The 20,259-nt window shown below is 49.2% G+C and overlaps 1 protein-coding gene and 1 pseudogene across 3 annotated transcripts; one reads left to right on the plus strand and one right to left on the minus strand.

Moving 5' to 3' along the window:
- Positions 1-502: 502 nt before the first annotated feature.
- On the minus strand, positions 503-8,263 carry TNFSF12 (TNF superfamily member 12). Of its 3 annotated transcripts, none has more exons than XM_059046411.2 (7): positions 8,010-8,263; positions 7,802-7,849; positions 7,148-7,220; positions 6,424-6,477; positions 6,304-6,339; positions 1,430-1,554; positions 503-1,264 (listed from the first exon to the last, which is right to left on the minus strand). In XM_059046411.2, exons 1-7 carry the CDS (start codon positions 8,166-8,168, stop codon positions 1,013-1,015), a joined length of 747 nt encoding a protein of 248 aa, XP_058902394.1. In that variant the 5' UTR covers positions 8,169-8,263; the 3' UTR covers positions 503-1,012. The 3 variants fall into 3 exon arrangements, with proteins under 3 accessions (XP_058902394.1, XP_058902393.1, XP_066877187.1); XM_059046410.2 differs by having other exon boundaries at positions 7,802-7,852; XM_067021086.1 differs by lacking the exons at positions 6,304-6,339; positions 6,424-6,477 and having other exon boundaries at positions 7,802-7,852.
- Positions 8,264-15,370: 7,107 nt separating this feature from the next.
- LOC131745888 (eukaryotic translation initiation factor 3 subunit E pseudogene) lies at positions 15,371-16,493 on the plus strand (annotated as a pseudogene).
- Positions 16,494-20,259: the final 3,766 nt, after the last annotated feature.

Genomic DNA, 20,259 nt, shown 5'->3' on the forward strand with positions numbered 1-20,259 from the left:
ACATAAGGCTCGGGACAAAGAGAGAAAGAGACAGCCCAAGCGCCCTGCCGCTGTAGGATTCCTCCCTGGCCCCAAGGACGCAGGTGTCCGTGTGCCTGGGCCCTGGTGTCCCGCTTCCTGACCCTGAGCCCCCATATGCTGGGCCGCTCCCACCCCGCGTGCCAGCCAGGGCTGTGCCAGCACCTGCCGAAGTTTCGGAGGCTGCCAGGAGGAAGGGCTCCTGCCCAGGGATTCCCCGCAGGAGGAAGCCCGCCTCCTATAGGTAAATGAGGCTGCTTCTGCTGGACCTTGGGCAGAGGATTGATTTTTTTTCCTGGCAGTTTGCCTTTCGACTCTCTGCTCATGCCTGGGGGTTAGAGGCATGTAGGTCCCCACTCCCAAGCCTGGACATCGCCCTGGAATTCCGGGCGTCCTGCCCCCCACTCCCCAATTCCCAGACCCCCTTCGCGTGGCCCTCAGCTACCCCGAGGATGTCCCCTAAGGCCCAATAAAGAGAGCGACCATGACTTATTCTCTTTAATATCCACTTATCAACATTTTGTCACCATAATAATAAAAATAATATCTGTTTTAAAAATCCACAGGGAATTACCAGGGGAGGAATTATCATGTCTTGGTCTCTTACCCCTCACATTCGGGAACTCCTGGCCTAGTCCCAGTCTCTCTGGCATCCAGCCCCTCTTAGTGCCTGAAGAGGGGTATTCAGGACCCATCGTCACCCAGAGTAGAGTAAACGCAGTGTCCTGGGGGGCTGCGGCCAGAGTGGGGAGTCAGGAGATAAATGGGGGTTTGGGAGCTGGGGAGGTGGAGAGCTGGAGGTGCGGGGAGCTGTCAGAGATGAGGGGACAATTTCTGTGGCACGGACGTCTCTCAGCGTGCCCTGGCAGCCTGCAGAGGGGGAGGCAGGTCTGGGGGAGGAGCCGCTCAGGGTGGGAAGAGGGGACCGGGGTGCTCAGAGAGCTGCCGTGGGGAGCCAGCGGCCTTGGCAAACCATCGGGAGACCAGGGCCCCCTCAGTGAACTTGGAAGAGTCCAAAGTAGGTGAGGAAGGGGGCGGCCTTGAGATGGGCCCAGGGGAGGGTGCGGATCCGCAGGGAGGACCCTGGCCGCAGGGGCAACAGCCCGGACACCTGGCAGAGCCGGAGCTGGGGCCCAAGGGAACTGGCAGCTGTGGCCGAGAACTCCTCCAGGCAGCGCAGGGCCAGCGTGTCATCCACCAGCAGGTCCAGCTTCAGGTAGACAGCCTTCCCCTCATCAAAGTGCACCTGGGGGGGGGGGGGGAGGGCGGAGTCCAGGCCTCTGCTTGCCCTGGGCCCCCGTCCAGCCCAGACCCCAAGCTCCTCCTCCCCACCTTTAACTTGTCCCCACCCCTTAAGCCCAGCCCTTCTCCCTCAGTTCCTGCTCTACCCGTGGAGCCAGGTGGGGCTTACCTGACAGTACAGGTAGTACAGCCCAGCCCGGGTGACCATAAATTGCCCGCTCTGGCGGTCATAGCGCAGTGGGTTGGAGCTGTTGATTTTGGCCTCTTCCCAGCCACTCACCGTCCCGTCCACACCTGAATGTGGATGTTCAGAGACAGGGGGAAATCCCTTTATAGAACTTTCTCACACTCCCCAGCCACTGAGTTTATAAACCTTTGGGCCTACCTTACCCAGAAGATATCTAGAGGACCCAGGGCAAGGGAGGCGCCAGGGCCTAGGGAGCTGGGAGCGTAATAGGAAGTTCGGTGAAGAAACCCAACGTATATGACCAGAACCATACAGGGCAAGTTGTCACCAGCCACTTCCGGGGGGAAGAGGAGGACTGAAGAAGCATGGGGGCTTTTATAGTTTGTGTCTGTATCGTTTGCTCTTCTACTTGGAGAATGTACTGACGCATTACTTGAATCATACGTTACTTGGATTATTAAAATTAAAAATAAGAGAAAAAGAAAATATGGAAAAAAAGCTAAAAAGAGGGGAAAAAAGAAAAATAAATTAAAAATAATAAAATGGTACCCAAATGTCCATCCATTGATGAATGGATAAGGAAAATTGTGTAAAGTCCATACAATGAGATATGATTCAGCCATAAAAAGAAATGCAATAATGGGACTTCCCTGGCAGTCCAGTGGTTAAAACTCTGCACCTCCACTTCAGGGGTTGCGGGTTCGATCCTTAGCTGGGGAACTAAGATCCCACAAGCCACGCACTGGGGCCAAGGGGGGGAAAAAAAAAAGAAATGGAATACAAATACACACTACAATATAGAGGAACCTTGAAAACATTTTGCTAAGTGAAAGAAGCCAGTCACAAAGGATCACATATTATATGGTTTCTATGAAATGTCCAAGTAAGCAGATATATAGAGACAGAAAGTAGATTAGTGGTTGCTTAGGGCTGGGGGGATCATGGAAATATGGGATGGTGGGTAAAGGGTACAGGGTTTCTTTTTGAGGTAATGAAAACTCTCTAAAATTACTGTAGTGATGATCTCACAACACTGAATATACTAAAAACTTAATTCTACACTTTAAACAAGTGAATTATATAGAATGTGAATTATATCTCAATAAAGCTGTTACCAAAAAAAAAAAAAAAAAATCTAGAGTGAGGGTAAGTGCAAATTGTAAAGGAGATAAATAATCAAATGACAGAGCAGGGTCTCAAGTGGCTTCCCAGGTCCTCTATGGGCTGCCCCTGTTTACCTCTCGCATCTAATCTCACACATTCCTCCAAGTCACAAGACTCTAGCCACCCCAGCCCACTTTCTGTTCCTGCTGTGCACCAAGCTCATTGTTTCCACAGGGCTTTTACTGCTCTTCCCTCCCTACAGGATTCCTCCCCTGTCTGGCCCCTTCTGTCGGACTGGTCCCTCTGAGAGACCTCCTCAGTCCTCCCAGCCTGAAATAGCTCTTCTCTGATAATCTCTCCTCCGCTCACCCCGTTTCTCTCACAGCAGTCACCAAGGAGGGAAATCATTTTCTCTCCTTCTGTGATAGTTTGGGGTCTGACTCCCCCACGGGGCAGAGATATTGGTCTTGTTGCTGCACCCCAGCCCCTGGAGCTGGGCCTGCCCTGAGTGGGCACCAAGCACACGCTGGTAGGAAGATAGAGGGAAGGAGGCGGCCGTGGCAACAGCTCTCTCTTGTTTGGGTCCATGGGCCACTCTCCAGGGCTTCACTGGCTTCACCTCAGTAGCCTGGCCAGCTTCCTTCCCCAGCAGCTCCACCCTCTGCCTGCCCCGGTGCAGTGCGCTGTCCTTGTTGCTTTCTCAAGGAGAACATAATGCTCGCTGGGCATTTTCATCCCCACCTAGGGGTTCCCTTGGCCTTTATTTTGCAGACTCCAGCCTGAGTCTCCAGCCCTGCCCTTTCCTGCCCCTCCTGACACTGCTACCTGCCTGCCATCAGAATTGCCCCTGGCACCTCAAACTCACCTAGATCAAAACGGAGCCTGGTCCTCCCCCACCCCAAACCTGCTTGACTGTCTGCATTCCACATTGGGTTCCTGGTTCTACCTCTTACCAGGCACCCAAGCCACTCTCTCCTTTACCAGTTTCATTCACCGATCACCAGTTTCTAGCAATTCTGCCACCTAAATAGCTCTTTCTCCCTCCCTGGTCTGGCCACTGCCACTTCTCACTGAGACTCTTCCCAGCCTGCTTCCTCTTTGGACTCCCTGTTTCCAGTCTTGCCTGGTCCAGTTTACTCGCTACGCGACACAGAGCCACAGAGCCATAGAGTGACGTTTCTAAAATGCAGATGCGAGCCTGCCTCTCTTGTTTTGACCTCAGGATAACTTCCAGATTCCATTTGTGACCTGGCTCCATATTCTTCTCCCGCCTCAACCCACGTTGCTCTTCTAGATCTGTCTCCTCAGCCACGTGGAGCTGCTCCGGTCCCCCAGCCTCATCATACTCTCGGCAGACTCGGGGCTTTTGCACAAGTGGCCCCTGCCCCCCTGTCCATCTCACACTCACACTTCAAGGCCCACACCTTCTTGGGGAAGGAGTCCCTTACTCCACTGTAAAGTCGTCTTCCTCTGTGCCACCATGCGCCTCTGGCTACTTTCTTTATTGCTCTTGTTGTATCACATTGTAATTTACAAATGTATATGCTTGTCTCTTCTCCTGGACAGCAATTCCTTGTAAATAGGTCTGGGTATTATTCACTGAGGGCACCTAGCTGGGTGCTTACAAACAGTGGGATCTCAGGGCGTGGGTGTTGAGTCAGTGAATGAATGAATGTCTGCGTAACCGCTGAAATAAATGGTCCATACGGAAGGGACGAAGATCAGCCTGGGGCAGGAAGAGTAGGGGGAGAGAAGGAGAGCGGGCATTCCTGCCTAGGAAACCAGTTTGAGCTGGCTGTGGCTAAGGACATGGCGTGTCTGGGACCGTGGTGTCACTCAGTTTCACAATCACAACTCACTCCTTCCTGCACGGCAGGCGCCCTTCTTTCCCCCACTAAGGCTGCTTTAGCGCCGTCTCTCCCGCTCCCGTCTCCCTCGTTCTCCACAGGACCTCGAAGTCATCAGGGAAGGGCTCCCCCACGGCCTGCCACCGAAGCCACAAACCGACCTGTTCTCGTGGTTGCCTTTGAGCCTCTTACGGTGATGGGATGACGCGTCCCTCTCTTCCTTCTGGACCGCACCCCCTCCCACCTTCTTGATGTTGCCCTGCAGGCTCCCCCACCCATGCACCAGCAGTTGCCTCTCATACAATGTCTGGAACACAAGCACACACTAGCTGGGTCCAAATCCTGGCTCCGCCTCTTAGTATCACCGTGACACGGACAAGTTACATCACCTCTATCTGTAAAATGGAGATGGTCGGATTATCTTCCTTTCAGGGCTGTTTCGAGGATTAGATGAGATTAAACACTGAATAAGTATTAGCTAAGACTCATGCAGTCTTGTTTATCACTAAAAGGACCAAACTTTTCCTTGATTCACATCCTCCTCTACCTCCTGGCCCACTTCTCTGCTCCTGTCACAGAGAAACTTCTGGAAAGGGTTGTCACTGTCTCCGATTCCTAGTTCCCATTTTCTCTTAACCTAATCCGTGCTGGCTTCCATCCTAACCACACCACTGACACCGCCCTTGTCAAGGTCACCAGTTGACTTTAATGTTACCAAACCCAGCGGTCATTTGTCTGTTCTCATCTCATGTGACTCTGGTCATCTGCATTCAACACACACAGCCACATCCTCCCTCTTAAAACTGTGTGCAGGGCTTCCCTGGTGGCGCAGTGGTTGAGAGTCCGCCTGCCGATGCAGGGGACGCGGGTTTGTGCCCCGGTCCGGGAAGATCCCATGTGCCGCGGAGCGGCTGGGCCCGTGAGCCGTGGCCGCTGAGCCTGCGCATCCGGAGCCTGTGCTCCGCAACGGGAGAGGCCCCAGCAGTGAGAGCCCCGTGTACCGCAAAAAAAAAAAAAAAAAGAAAAAGAAAATCCAGAAGCCATTTCTGATTCCCCCCTCTCCCTTATCCTTCTCATCCCCATAGCAAACCCTATCTTCAAGCCGCACGCTGAATCCATCTACTTCTCTCCATCTCTGCTGCCAGACCCCCAGACTAAGCCACACTCATGTCTTGCCTCCTGACCTCTCACATGGAAGAGCATTCCAAGTCAGAGAACAGGATGTGCAAAGTCCAGACGAGGCACACTGATGGGGAGGGGGTGTCAGCCCAACAAGTGTGGAGAAGGCATAAGCGTGTGCCAGGAAAAGAGGTTGAGACCAGACCAGCGAGAGGCTGCAATCCAAGCAGAAAAGCAACAGAATAATGGAAGGCGGGCTTCAGGGGGCCTTAGCTTAGCAACACAGGTGGGACAGAGTGGGGGCGGGGAAAGTCTAGAATGGGGAAGGGACTGGAGAATGAGTTTGAGGTTCCGAGGTCATGGCGCTGAGGTGGGGAGTGGGGTAAGGATGGAAAAGAAGAGCAGAGACTGGAAACATTTGAAGAAAAGTGATCAGAGCAACAAGACTCTTGGAATATGGAGGGGAAAGAAGAGGGAAAAAAATGTCAAAGATGCTTCTTGGAGACAAGCGAGGGCTAAAGGAGAAGCTGGGCTGGTGGTTTGGTGGGGGGAATCTGGGAGGGGAAGGGGCCTCCCCCAGGGTCCTATGTCTGAGTCACGGAGAAAGTTCAGGTTCGGGAGCCGAGAGAAGCGAGCCCTAAACACTTTCCTGAACTGGCTTCTGGGGTTCTGAGGCTGAAGGTGGGGATGAGGGTGGGAAGTCAAGGTTTTGGGGGGGGGCCCTTGTCTAGAAGGCCAGTGCTATGGGGGTCAGGGAAGAGCTCAGAGGTGGGGATGGGGTCTCACCCGCCTGCGCTCCGTCCTGTCCCGGTTGTGGGTGAACTGTAAGACACAGGAAAGGGTTGGTGAGCCCTGCCCTGCCCCTCTGCCACCCCTTCTCCCTGGGCATGGCTCACGGTCACCAACCTTCATAGTGGGCTGCAATCACTCTGCGTGCCCGTGGTTTCCGGCCTTTAGGTGCTGAGAATCAAAGAAAGACAGATGGGCAAAGCAGCCCCCACGTCTAGAGGGGCCAGGAGCTGCTCTCTCAGCCCCACCCCCCTCAAAACCCTGGCATCCTTATTCTCGTCCAGACTCCTGGCCTCAGAACCTCAGGCCTTATCTTCCTCCATAGGCAGAGCCACTGATCATTTATCATCCAAACTGGGATGCTTCTGAGAGCAACAGGGGTGTTATGAATTGTCGCACTGAGCCAACAGGTGTAAGCCAGGACAGCCCCTGGCAAGCCTGGATACGTGGTCACACGGTCACCCCAGTCATAAGTCTCTTTGCTTCTTGGGGTTCAGGCCTCTGACTCCCCCACCTCATCTTCATCCGGACCCCAGGGGTTCTCCTAATTCCTGCCCACCCCGCCTTCATATCTGGGGTAGGGTCGGAAGTGAGAAGCAGGTCTATGCCACGGAAGGAGCGTCAGAGGGAGGGTCAGAGTTCTAGGTTCGAGTTTCCATGACTCTGAACACCCCCCTTTACTCTTGGTGCCTCAGTTTCTCTATCCGTAAATGAGGATAATGGGTTTTGTTCTGCCTGCTTCATGAGGCTGTTAAGATGAACAAAGGCAGTAATGAGTCCAGACGCCACCACAGACCAGCCACTATTATTATTCCTGAGGTTGGGATAAAGGGCTGCTCACCACTCCTGCGAGGCCGAACCAGTTTCAGGAAAGGCAGGGTATCCTGTCGCTCCTCTATCTGGGGATTCAGGTCCTAGGGACATTAAGGGCAGGGCTAAACCAGGATCTTGCAAGGGACTCCCAGAGACATAAACTGAGACCGACAGGGGGCCCGTCAAGAGAGGGCCCAGCCAGCAAGAGGCACAGAAGTCTTAGGGAGGGACCGAGCCCCTCAGCCAAGAGTGGCCAGGGCCACGAGGAGGCAAGTTCCAGGGTCAGGCCGCAGCCCTCGGCGCCCCCTTCCCACAACCAGCCACATCCCCCTATTCTGCTCCGCCCAACCAGCCATTGGTACATTGCACACACGCCCACACCCAGTCAGCATGCACTGTGGGTACACGCACCGCACACACAGCCAGCATCCCTCTCCCACGCAGACTCCCACACACTCCCGCTTCCACCACGGCCGCTAAACACTTCGTCCTCGGCTGACACACGCGCGGCACAAACCCCTCACACACAGTTGTCACCCTCTCTCTCACGTGCCCATGCCCCACGGCACGGCTGGTGCACACCCCCGCGCACGGCTGGCACGGCCGGGGCACACCCTGCATCCTCAGCCGGCACACACTTCCCATGCCCAGCAGCCCGAGGCCAGCACCCACCCCCACTCACCAGCGGGTCGGGGTCCTCCTCAGCCACCAGCTCCCCCTGGGAAGGCTCCTGCTGGGAAGGAGGCAGCGTCACCCTGTCCTTCTCCACCTGACATCTCACCCTCCACCCATCTTCCTGGCCCCCTGCCCTCGGCCCACCCGGCCCCATCAGCTGCTCGACAGAGTCCGCTCCTGATCTGCCCAGGGAGGGGTGTGCAGGCGGGCCTCACCTGGGCAGACAGCGATGCCCGGCTCCCCAGGCTGACCACGGCCAGCAGGAGGCCAAGGCAGGCCAGCGCCAGGCCCAGGCCCAGCACGAGCGGGGCCAGCAGGGCGGTGCCCGGCTCCCCCCGGCGCCCCCTCCGCCTCTGGCTCCGACGGGCGGCCATGGGGGCGGGGGCCTGTGCCTGCCTCACCGCCCCCCCATCCCGGGACCCGAGGGATCGAGGGAGGGGGAGCCGGCGGGCGGATCGGGCTGGAGAGAGGGAGGGGCCAGGGAAACGGGGCGGGAGGGGGGGTGTGATGAGGACAGGAAGCCGGACACTGTGTGTGAGATTAAACTCCGAGCCCGGCCGAGAGCAGTGCACGGAGCGGGGCGCGCGCCGCCCCGCGTGCAGACCACAGAGCGAGTCCCGGCCGGCGGGCACGCACCGCCCGGGCGTGGAAAAGCGGGGCAGTGTTTGTGTGAGTGTGCAGCGGGCGAGATGGGGCGTGCGGCTGAGCGTCCTCCACGCGGCCGACCGACGGGAGAGAGGGAGCGAGGGCTGAAAGGAGCAGAAACTCCACTCGGGCTGTGTACGGGTGGCCCGGGCGACAGCACTGCAGCTCCTGCAGGTCTAGTCCCGCCCAAGCGAGATTGCTAATTTAGGCCTCCAGACCAAGGTAACTAGGCAATCCCTCAGTCAACACGGTTAGAGGCCAAGGCGCTTGGATTTCAGCAGCGGCACGGAAAGACAATTCTTTCCTGCAAGTGACGGAAAGAGCCTGAGGGCATCCATTAGCGCGGGTTGGGTTTTCACTTCTTTTAGCAAATCAGTTGGTAGTTGACTTAAACCCCGGGGTCATGCAGCTGGGGAGAGCAAGCTTCTAGACCTGTGTGCCAGAAACGTCTCCCGCCCAACCCCGCCAAGTGTGTTCCCCAAATGCACTTCTCCGGAAACACAGAAGCCACTTAAGCAAATAATAGGGCTAACCTGAGCTCAAGTGGAGCTACAAGAACTCTACATTTAACGTGGCGCTAAGCCACGTTAGCAAAACCAAAATGTAATACCTAACCTAATTGCAGTTACAGCCTCTCCCAGGAGTTGAGTTTTCAACCAATCAGCCTGGAATTTCCTGATCCACACCAGTTAGGTCGTCTCCAAAAGACTCCTGCCCTTCCTGGCCCCAAAGGGAAGGGGACCTTGCCTGAAACAATCCTTTCTTTTCTTTTGCTAATAAATGCCTTATCCCTATAAATGATCCATTTGGTTCAACTCCTCGGAGGCCTTTCTGCTTGTTAAATGGGATGCTGCCCGATTCCTGAATAAAGCCAATTAGATCTTCAAATTTACTCAGTTGAATGTCATAAAAGCTGGACCCTTTTTGCCATGAAAACACTTTTGTAAACAGTAAGACCCTCCAAAGTTCATTTGACGTATGCGGTGTTCACCTCTGCATATTTGCAAAGAAAAGTACTGTATTAGAAGGAAACTCCTGCAAAAGTCATAGTTAAACAACAAGGTAAAGCAGTGGTTCTGAACAAGGTAAGGGTGTGGAGACCCTTCTGCCATCCCCGCTGCTCAGTCCGGCCCGCTCCCCCGCTGCCCTCCTGTCTTGGTTTCTTTTCCGTTGTAGAACCTTTCCGAACCACCTTCCTGCTTCAGGGTCTCAACACCAGTTATTCCCCTTCCTTGGAACACGCAGACCACCCTCACTCCCAGCTCAAGTCACTTCAAAGAGAGTTTTCTAGATCACTTTTTTAAATTAGGTTCCCAAGTTCTCCTGTTCTCTATTCTTTATTTCCTTCTGGGTTATTTTGTAATGATCTGTTTGTAATTTGTAATGATCTGTTTGGCCACTATCTCCCCAACTACATTGTAAAAGACAAATTACATATTTACTGGCTTATCGTCTGTCTCTAGAATGTAAACTCTCTGAGGACATCAATCACTACTGTGCTCCCAGCACCTTGTCAAATGCTGGCTCCCCAGACATCGCAGAGCAACCTGTTGACAAGATAAAGCCAGGTGTATTGCTTACCCCTTGACAGTCTGACAACACTTCACAGGGAGATGAGTAAGGCCATGACATTTACTGAGACTCTGAAATCTCATTCAAAGGGGGAGAGTCTTTCCATGATGGGGTAGGATCGGGGGTTGATTAGGGCTGGGGAAGGATCATGGCGTAATAGTTTAGAATGAACACAGAATAATGAGGATTTTGAGCTGAGGGGTTCAAACAGTCTTAGGGTGCAAACTGTCAGCAATAAATAAGCAATAAAGTTAATTTGCAACATTCATCTCTCTGGGCAAGTCTCTTGGAAAAATGTTATGCCAATGAAGGCAGTGGAGTAGTCATGTTAATATCAATGTTAATTAAGGGACTTCCCTGGTAACGCAGTGGTTGAGAATCCACCTGCCAATGCAGGGGACACGGGTTCGGGTCCTGGTCTGGGAAGATCCCACACGCCGCGGAGCAACTAAGCCCGTGCGCCACAACTACTAAGCCTGTGCTTTAGAGCCCGTGTGCCACAACTACTGAGGTCTGCACACTTAGAGCCCGTGCTCTGCAACAAGAGAAGCGATCACAATGAGAAGCCCGAGCACCACACGAAGAATAGCCCCCGCTCGCTGCAACTAGAGAAAGCCCGCGCTCAGCAACGAAGACCCAACGCAACCAAAAAAAAAAAAAAAAAAAAAAAAATCAATGTTGGGGCTTCCCTGGTGGCGCAGTGGTTAAGAATCCGCCTGCCAATGCAGGGGACACGGGTTCGAGCCCTAGTCTGGGAAGATGCCACATGCCATGGAGCAACTAAGCCCGTGCGCCACAACTACTGAGCCTGCACTCTAGAGCCCGCGAGACACAACTACTGAGCCCGCGTGCCACAACTACTGAAGCCCGCGTGCCTGGAGCCCATGCTCCGCTACAAAGAGAAGCCACTGCAATGAGAAGCCCGTGCACCGCAACAAAGGGTAGCCCCCGCTCGCCACAACTAGAGAAAGCCTGCGTGCAGCAACAAAGCCCCAACGCCGCCAAAAATAAATAAATAAAAAATTTTTAAAAAATCAGTGTTAAGCTGAATGAGTATCCCTGGTTTCATTTCTCAACCTACATAATAGATGCTTAATAAACATTTGTTGGTTGATTGAACTGAAAGCCCCAAGGGGACACGGACGACATATGTCTTCTCCTCTGTTTATACTTGGTGACTAGCGAAGTATCAGGCAAACAGGGAGCACTCAATAAATATTTAATGAATGAATGAATGGACAGACCTTTATTTGGGATTCTAGCGGTTCCCATTTAATACAGGGAGAAGGAAGAAGCCCAAGAGACTCTGGTGGAAAGTGCAGAAGGAATGCTGGTCATTTTCAGGATTTATATCACTTAATGACACTGATTGAAATTTAATTTTACTTCAAACTTGTGACTTTCCTTTTTCCCTTGAAGCAAGGTTTTTCTGTCATTATTCTGTGCTTAATAGGTGTGATTAGGGTTTTCTGGGTGCATACAAATGAGATGAAGAAAGGGATGACAGAGTGGAAAGGGGTTATCTGAGGTTATTGGGCAAGAGTTGGAAAGAGTCAAGGAAAGAATAGCAAGATGCAAATTGGTACCAGACATCATTGTCTGAGCCAGGCGAGGAACTGCAGAAAATCTGAGGAGTCTGTGTGCTCTCCTGAGGGTGGCTGGCTCTTCCCACCCGGCCTCGGGCTGAGGAAGGTCTTGGTTTTGCCAGCAGCCATGGGGATCTGTTCCTGCACAAGCCCCCCTTCCATCAGGTGACCAGAGAGACCTCCATCTGGAAAAGCCGGACCCCCATAAAGGAAATGCTTGTGTTTTCTTGAAGTAATTCGGTTTCCTTCCTCAGTTTACCCACTCTCTCCTCAGCTCTGAGGCCCGAGCCCTGAGATGAACATGAGAGCCTTGTGTTTAGAGATGACCCTGATATTCATTAAATAGTTCTCTGATTTTCACTGAGCTTGAGGAGTGAGCCATTACCATGGGCCTCCGTCAGCCTGGGTATTGGACGTGTGGAACAATTAGGAAATAAAACAGGATTTCTGATCCCAGGTCAGGCATACTCCTCATCGCCAATCTCCCCTCAGATCCCATTGAAATCAAAGTAGACAGAGTCAAAAGGAAAGAGAGGGCTTCCCAGGTGGCGCAGTGGTTGACAGTCCGCCTGCCGATGCAGGGGACGCGGGTTCGTGACCCGGTCCGGGAGGATCCCACGTGCCGCGGAGCGGCTGGGCCCGTGAGCCATGGCCGCTGAGCCTGCGCGTCCGGAGCAAGATGGAGGGGGTGTCCAGCCAAGCCTGGCTGCTTAGGCTGCCAAGGAGAGGCCACGTTCTTGGCCAATAGGCAAAGGAAAGTGGGAGAAGGGGGATTGAAAACCCAGAATTGATTGAAGGCCTGGAAGACAGGCCGCGAGCATCAGTTATGACTCTACTTCCCTTCCTCATCAGAAGGCATTTTCCCTCAGACAAAATGTCAGACATCTTGTTTCCAAAGAAATGGAATCAATTGCCTGAGGGAAGTTAATGCTTCTGGTATAAATGTTGGAGGTTCAGAATAAGTGTTTCTCATTCTAGCATTTGGGGTGGCCCACCGCCTGACAGTTGACCATCAACCTTCCCTACCCCAATTGAAGCCTTTCAGTTGATATGTCCTATCTTGATGCACAAAGAATTTCTAGGCCACATTTCCACCAGGGAAAAACCTAGAGGAGAAATAGTATAATTTATATACCAGCAGAGGAAATCCAGGATACCTAAGTAGTTCTTTATTAAATATTATCAAGGATCACCATGCATATGGGAGAACCAGTAGCATGCAAAGAAAGACCAAAATAAGCAAACAAAAAAAATGACACTGGAGAAAACAGAGATAATTCATAGTACAAAGAGAACTATCTAATATACTTGGAGATTCAAGAAGACAAAATATCCATAAAACAAGAACAGGATGTTGTGTGAGAGAGGAACAATCAGAAAACAAAAATTATTTTGCAGAGACTAAAAATGTGGTTGCAAAAATAAATGTTGAATAGAAGGATTACAACATAGAGTTAAGGAAAAAAAAATCTCTAAAAATATAGAATAAAAAGAGGAAAAATGGGGGACTTCCCTGGTGGCACAGTGGTTAAGAATCCACCTGTCAATGCAGAAGACATGAGTTCGAGCCCTGGTCTGGGAAGATCCCACGTGCCGTGGAGCACCTAAGCCCATGTACCATGACTACTGAGCCTGTGAGACACAACTACTGATGCTGTGTGCCACAACTACTGAAGCCCGCACACCTAGAGCCCGTGCTCTGCAACGAAGAGAAGCCATTGCAATGAGAAGCCCACACACTGCAACGAAGAGTAGCCCCTGCTCACCGCAACTAGAGAAAGCCCACGCACAGCAACAAAAACCCAATGCAGCCAAAAATATAAATAAACTTATTTTTAAAAAGAGGAAAAATGGAAATCAGGGAGAAAAGATAGCAAACACGGAGGACCAATCCAGAAGGATCATACAGTTATTAGGAACCCCAGAAAATAATAATGAATAAATTGGAGGGAAGGCAACTATCTTAGAAAAAAATAAGAGAGAATTTCCAGAAAAAGTCATGTCTTCATTCTGAAAGGGTTTATTGTATGCTCAAGATGATGAATGAAAAATGATCCATATCTAGATACTTCCTCATGAAATTTCAGAACGTCAGGAATAAAGGGAAGATGTTAAAAGTTTCTAAAGAGAAAAACTATTCCTCTCCAAAGGAACAAGTATCAAAATTGCTACAGACTTTGCGTCAATACCACTGAATCCTAGAAGACTGAATGGAGACATGCCTGCACAATTTTGAGAGAAAATAATTTCTACCTAGAATTCTATATCTGGTCAAACAGATAAAGACTTGTTCTGACACACAAAGTTGGCTTCCACACACACTTTTCTAGAAACTTGAGGATGTATTCCAGAAAATGTGGTAGCAAACCAGAAAGAAGACAAAATAATATACAGGCAACAGTGGATCTAAGCCCAAAGATCAGAGAATGAAGGATGATGACTTAGGGAGTAATGGGTTCTAACTAGAGGAGGAAGCAAAAATGTGGCTTGAAGTGTATAAACGATATGAACAATAGCTCGGGGGGAAAAAAGACATGCTATAGGTAAGGAGTACAAGAAGAAAGAGAAGCCATCAGAATCTCCAGGAAAATTCCAAAACTGAAGAAGAAATTCTTGATTTAAATAATAGGCAAGGGACTTCCCTTGTGGTCCAGTGGGTAAGACTTCACACTTCCAATGCAGGGGACTCAGGTTCGATCCCTGGTTGGGGAACTAGATCCCACATGCGTGCCGCAACAAAGAGTCCGTATGCCCTAGGTAAGAAGTCTGTGGGCCAACTGAGAAGTCCGCATGGCACAAGTAAAATAAAAGATCCCGCGTGCCGCAAGGAAGATCCCGCATGCTGCAACTAAGACCCGGCGCAGCCAAAATAAATAAATAAATGTGTAAATGATAGACAAGTTATAATATGACATGATGGTATTTAATTGACATAGTAGTAATCAATGACCTTAATGCTTGAAACATTCTCCCGGGTTGTGGGATTGAGTGCATTGAATAGAAAGTGTAATCCTGGGGCTTCCCTGGTGGTCCAATGGTTAAGACCCCACGCCTCTACTGCAGGGAGCACGGGGTTCCAGCCCATCGTTTGAGTGTGACCGGTATTCACAAGGCCCTCATAATGTCAATACTGTTCATTGGATCTCAACCTCTGGAGTCAACATAGAAAAATCAAGAAGACTCGTTTGTGGTCGCAGGAACAATTGTAAATACCCCAAATCTTGACTTTGTATAATAAATGTGAAACTGAGAAAAGTTTGCATGTGGAAGTGAGGAGAGAAAGAGGAGTTACAAGCTGGCCTCTCTTGCTAGAGATGCTGAGGAAAGTAGATGGAACCAAAATAATTAATATAAAAACAAAAATAATAATATAAATAGGCATTATTGGGAAGAAGAGAGGGAGAGGGAGGGTAAATGAGTTAAACGCCTCATGTTGTTTTGGGGTTTTTTTTGCGGTATGCGGGTGTGGCCTCTCCCGTTGCGGAGCACACCGGACGCGCAGGCGCAGTGGCCATGGCTCACGGGCCCAGCCGCCCCGCGGCACGTGGGATCCTCCCGGACCGGGGCACGAACCCGCGTCCCCTGCATCGGCAGGCGGACTCCCAACCACCGCGCCACCAGGGAAGCCCAAACGCCTCATGTTTTATATTGGAAACTCAACATTCACTAAAACTGACATATAAAGAAATAAAGTACGGGCATTTGAGCTAGGATTTTTGGAAACAACTTCCAAAAGAAATAAAAACAGAAACCATTAAAAGGGGTTGCCTCAAATGCAGTCATCCAGGGATGGTCAGATGCTGTTTGACTACCTGGCTGACAAGGGTGGCTTTAGGCAAGAATATTTGGATACGCTCTACAGATACGCAAAATTCCAATATGAATGTGGAAATTACTGTGGAGCAGCAGAATATCTTTACTTCTTTAGAGTGTTGGTTCCAGCAACGGATAGAAATGCTTTGAGTGCACTCTGGGGAAAACTGGCCTCTGAACTCTTAATGCAGAATTGGGATGCAGCCATGGAAGGCCATACACCACTAAAAGAGACCACAGATAATAATTCTGTGAGTTCTCCACTTCAGCCTCTTCAGCAGCGAATGTGGCTCACTCATTGGTCTCTGTTTTCGTCAATCACCCTAAAGGGTGTGATAACATTATTGATCTCTTCCTTTTCAGCCACCGTATCTTAACTCAATTCAGACAGTGTGTCCACATATTCTCCGCTCTTTGACCACAGCAGTCATAACAAAGATGTCTGAAAACGCCGGCAGGTGCTAAAAGATCTGGTCCAAGTTATTCAACAGGAGTCTTACGCATATAAAAACCCAATTACAGAGACTGTTGAATGCTTATCTGTTAACTTTGATGGGGCTCAGAAAAAGCTAAGGGACTGTGAATCAGTGCTAGTGAATGATTTCTTCTTGGTGGCTTGTCTTGAGGATTTCACTGAAAATGCCCGTCTCTTCGTATTTGAGACATTTTGTCGCATCCATCAATGTAGCAGCATAAACATGTTGGCAGATAAACCGAACATGACTCCAGAAGAAGCTGAAAGGTGGACTGTAAATTTGATTAGAAATGCAAGACTGGATGCCAAGATTGATTCTAAATTAGGTCATGTGGTTACGGGTAACAGTGCAGTCTCACCCTATCAGCAAGTGATTGAAAAGACCAAAAGCCTTTCATTTAGAAGCCAGATGTTGGCTACAAATATTGAGAAGAAACTTAATCAGAATAGAAGGTCAGAGGCTCCTAACTGGGCAACTCAGGACTCTGGCTTCTACTGAAGAACTGTACAGAAAAAATGAAAAAACTATAAAAGAAAGATGACATAATAAAACCATTATACAAAGGTGAAACATTTTAGAAACAATTAACATACTGAGCATAAATTTTGGAGAATTTGAATAAAATTGGCTGTTTCATTTATGTCATTAAAAAAAAATGGGGTTGCCTCTAGGTCACAGGAGGGTGTTGGGTGGAACAGGATGGGAAGGGGTGAGGCACTGTTGTTTTTCACCATAATCTCCTCTGTTCTACTTGATTCGTTATCAAATGAATGCAGCATTTCAATTTGTAAAAAGAAAAAAAAAATTGCAAAGCAGGAAGCCTTGCTGAGGAGGGAAAGTCATTACCCGCCTCTGCCAGGCGTGTGATCACACCTGCTAGTGGAAAAAAACAGGGATTGGACCCTTGGAGACAGCAGATCATCCTCAGAGCCTTTAACTTTGGCTTGAAAAATTAATTCAATGCACTTAACCTTTTTGTTCTTGGTTTGCGGCCAAAATTAAAATTAACTTGCATTTTTTTTGGACACTGATAGGAAGTGACTGGGGAAATGTGTAGGAAAAATACTGAAAGGAAATCTGCCAGTGCGATTTTTTTTCTCTGCTTTTGTACACTTTTCTTCTCAATTTTTCTACCATTATAATGAGGGAAAATAAGACTTTTTTTAAAAGAGGCCCAGCTTGATTAATACCACTTCAATGAAAAGAAGGAATTTCCCGTGGTCTGTAAGGGTCGGGGCTGTTGTCTGCTTTGCTGGCCACCATATTGCCACCGCCAGCAAAAGCTTGTTGAACGAGTTAATATAATGTAACCTCCCAGGCTGGCAGTGACCAGTTAATATTGGTGGGAGCCACCTGGGAGTGGACAGTAACCATCCCGACTGAGAAGGTTCCCAGGATGAGGGACTTTCAATGCTAAAGCCGGGACAATCCCAGGCAACTGGAGTCGGTGGCAAGCCTAGAAGAGGACTAGCTGTTTATCACCACCCTCCCAAGTCACCACCACAGACACTTCTCGTCAAAATTCGCAAGCTCAAAACGTCAATCAACTTTTTTTTGGTCTGTTTTTGTCAGCGCCTTGAGGCTTGCGGGATCTTAGTTCCCCGTCCAAGGATTGAACCTATGGCCCCTGCAGTGCAAGTGTGGAGCCCTAACCACTGGACTGCCAGGGAATTCCCTCAATCGCTTAATAAAACAACCGAACTCCTCTACTTGTACTCCACATCCCCATCCTTCCCCAGGCTTTCACAACCACCCCTTCACTGATGACTCCCTGGCCCTCCCTCCCACTCCCCGGCTGACCAGATGCTCCACCAAAGTCCCCTTTACTCAACCCAGCAGATACACCTTAGCGCACGTCTTACTTCTTTGCAACATCTTTGATTGTTTTTCACTCTCATTTTGAAGCCCTTTTTCCCTGGCCTCTACCCCTCTGGCTTCTCATTTCCTTCATTAGTCATTTTAAGGAAGATAAATGCACTATCTTTAAGTTGGTTCATTCGTTATTTTACCAAACTTGGTATCACAAATGGAGTTGATACAGAAATTTCACACTTGATCACTGAATACAGTCCAAAGTATTTTAAGTTGGGAATGTTTTTAGCTTTTTATTCTTTATTTCTTTTTTTAAAAATTTATTTATTTTTAATTTATTTTTGGCTGCATTAGGTCTTCATTGCACGCAGGCTTTCTCTAGTTGTGGCGAGCGGCGGCTACCCTTCATTGTGGTGTACAGGCTTCTCATTGCAGTGACTTCTCTTGTTGAGGATCACGGGCTCTAGGTGCATGGGCTTCAGTAGTTGTGGCACGTGGACTCAGTAGTTGTGGCGCACGGGCTTAGTTGCTCCAAGGCACATGGGATCTTCCCGGACCTGGGATCAAACCCATGTCCCCTGCATTGGCAGACTGATTCTTAACTGCTGCACCACCAGGGAAGTCCCAAAGTATTTTCAACTGGGAATGTTTTTAGCTTTTTTTTTTTTTTTTTTTTTTTTTTGCTGTACGCGGGCCTCTCACTGTTGTGGCCTCTCCCGCTGTGGAGCACAGGCTCCAGACGCACAGGCTCAGCAGCCATGGCTCACGGGCCCAGCCGCTCGGCGGAATGTGGGATCTTCCCCGACCGGGGCACGAACCCGTGTCCCCTGCATCGGCAGGTGTACTCTCAACCACTGTGCCACCAGGGAAGCCCTAGGTTTTTATTTTAAAATTTATTTTGAACAATTTTAAACCTACAGAAAAGTTGAAATATAGTACAATGAACATCCTTAGACCTTCCCCCCGTATTCACCAATAGTCAACTTTTTTCCACATTTGCTTTGTCTTTCTCTTCACATATATTATATATATATATATATACATGAATATACTTTCTTCTTATTATTATTACTATTGAAATATGTGAGAGTAAGTGGCAGACATCATGACCTTTAACCCTACATGCTTCAGCATGGATCTCCTAAGAACAAGGATTTTTCTCTTACCTAACTATAAAATAAATATCAAATCTGGATACTTAATATCTATACAACACCATTATCTAGTTTACAATCTATATTTAAATTTCCCCAATTATCCCAATAATGTCCATTATAGCAATTGTGTCTTGAAATCCAGGATCACAGGTCACACTGTTATGCCTTTGTAGGCTCCTTTACGGTAAGTCCCCTACATATGAACCTTCAAGTTGTGAACTTTCAAAGGTGTGAACATGCTTCTGGTTCCAGCAAGGAACCAGAACCTGTGCCTTCAACGTCAGGCATGAGTGAAAGTGCAGCTTGCCCTCCGTCTCCATTGCTGACGATGGAGATTCAGCTCTACCATCTCTCGCCTCCTCTCCCTCCTCCAGTGGGTAACTCTTCTTGCCTGTTCCCTCGACGCCAGCCGCTGTATGTTAGCTGTTGTACTGTACTACTTCCTTGTCAAGGTACTGCACTGTAAGATTAAAAATGTTTTCTTTATTTTTTGTGTTTGTTTTTTATGTATTATTTGTGTGAAAAGTATCATAAACCTATCACAGTAGAGTACTATATAGCCGATTGTGTTAGTTGGGTACCTAGGCTAACTTCGTTGCACTTACCAACAAATTGGACTTAACGAACGCGCTCTCGGAATGGAACTTGTTCATATGTAGGGGACTTACCGTAATTGCGAACAGTTTCTCGGCCTTTCTTTGTCTTTCGAGACATTGATATTTTTGTGTCTGGGCCAGTTGTTTTAGAGAGGTGTAAAGGAAAAACGCACTTCCTGTTGTGTGTCTCCTCTATTCTCAATACTTCTACACTACTGCATCACTTCTGATGCCAGACGTGTGCTTTTTCCACACATCAAGCGTTCCTGCAACACCAGCTGAGTGTCCTACAATTTAACTCAATTCCGGGCCGTCTACCTGGAAACGGTGTCAGATCCTGCAGGTTAAGGGCTCAGTCCTATAAGACTGTCCCTTCCCCACATACAAGACACCAAGGGAAAGTCCAGGTTGATGCCTGTGCTTCTAACCAACCAGCTATGAATCAGTCGTTCCCACCACTTCTTCCTTAGGTTTGATTAATTTGCTAGAGAGGCTCACAGAACTCAGAATTCAAGACATGAAGTTCCTAATTCTTCCTCTGTATTTATTAATTACAGTCTACTGTAATTTCCCTTCTTTTCCACTTATTATTTGTTTTTATTTTTAGGATAGCCATGTGTTCATTGATCATGTATTATATAATGTATTATAATCTATTAAGTCATTATCCCTTTGAATATGCATATTGTTCCAGATTCATCCAGCGGGAGATTTTTCCATTTGATTCCTGTGTCCTCTGCAGTTTTTGACCTCTTCCTTCTTGTTTTCCTCCTCCTTTTCCTCTTTCCCTTCTCCTCCTCTTTCTCTT

This window comes from Kogia breviceps, chromosome 19 (assembly GCF_026419965.1).
Source record: "Kogia breviceps isolate mKogBre1 chromosome 19, mKogBre1 haplotype 1, whole genome shotgun sequence".
In the NCBI taxonomy this organism is placed as follows: domain Eukaryota; kingdom Metazoa; phylum Chordata; class Mammalia; order Artiodactyla; family Physeteridae; genus Kogia; species Kogia breviceps.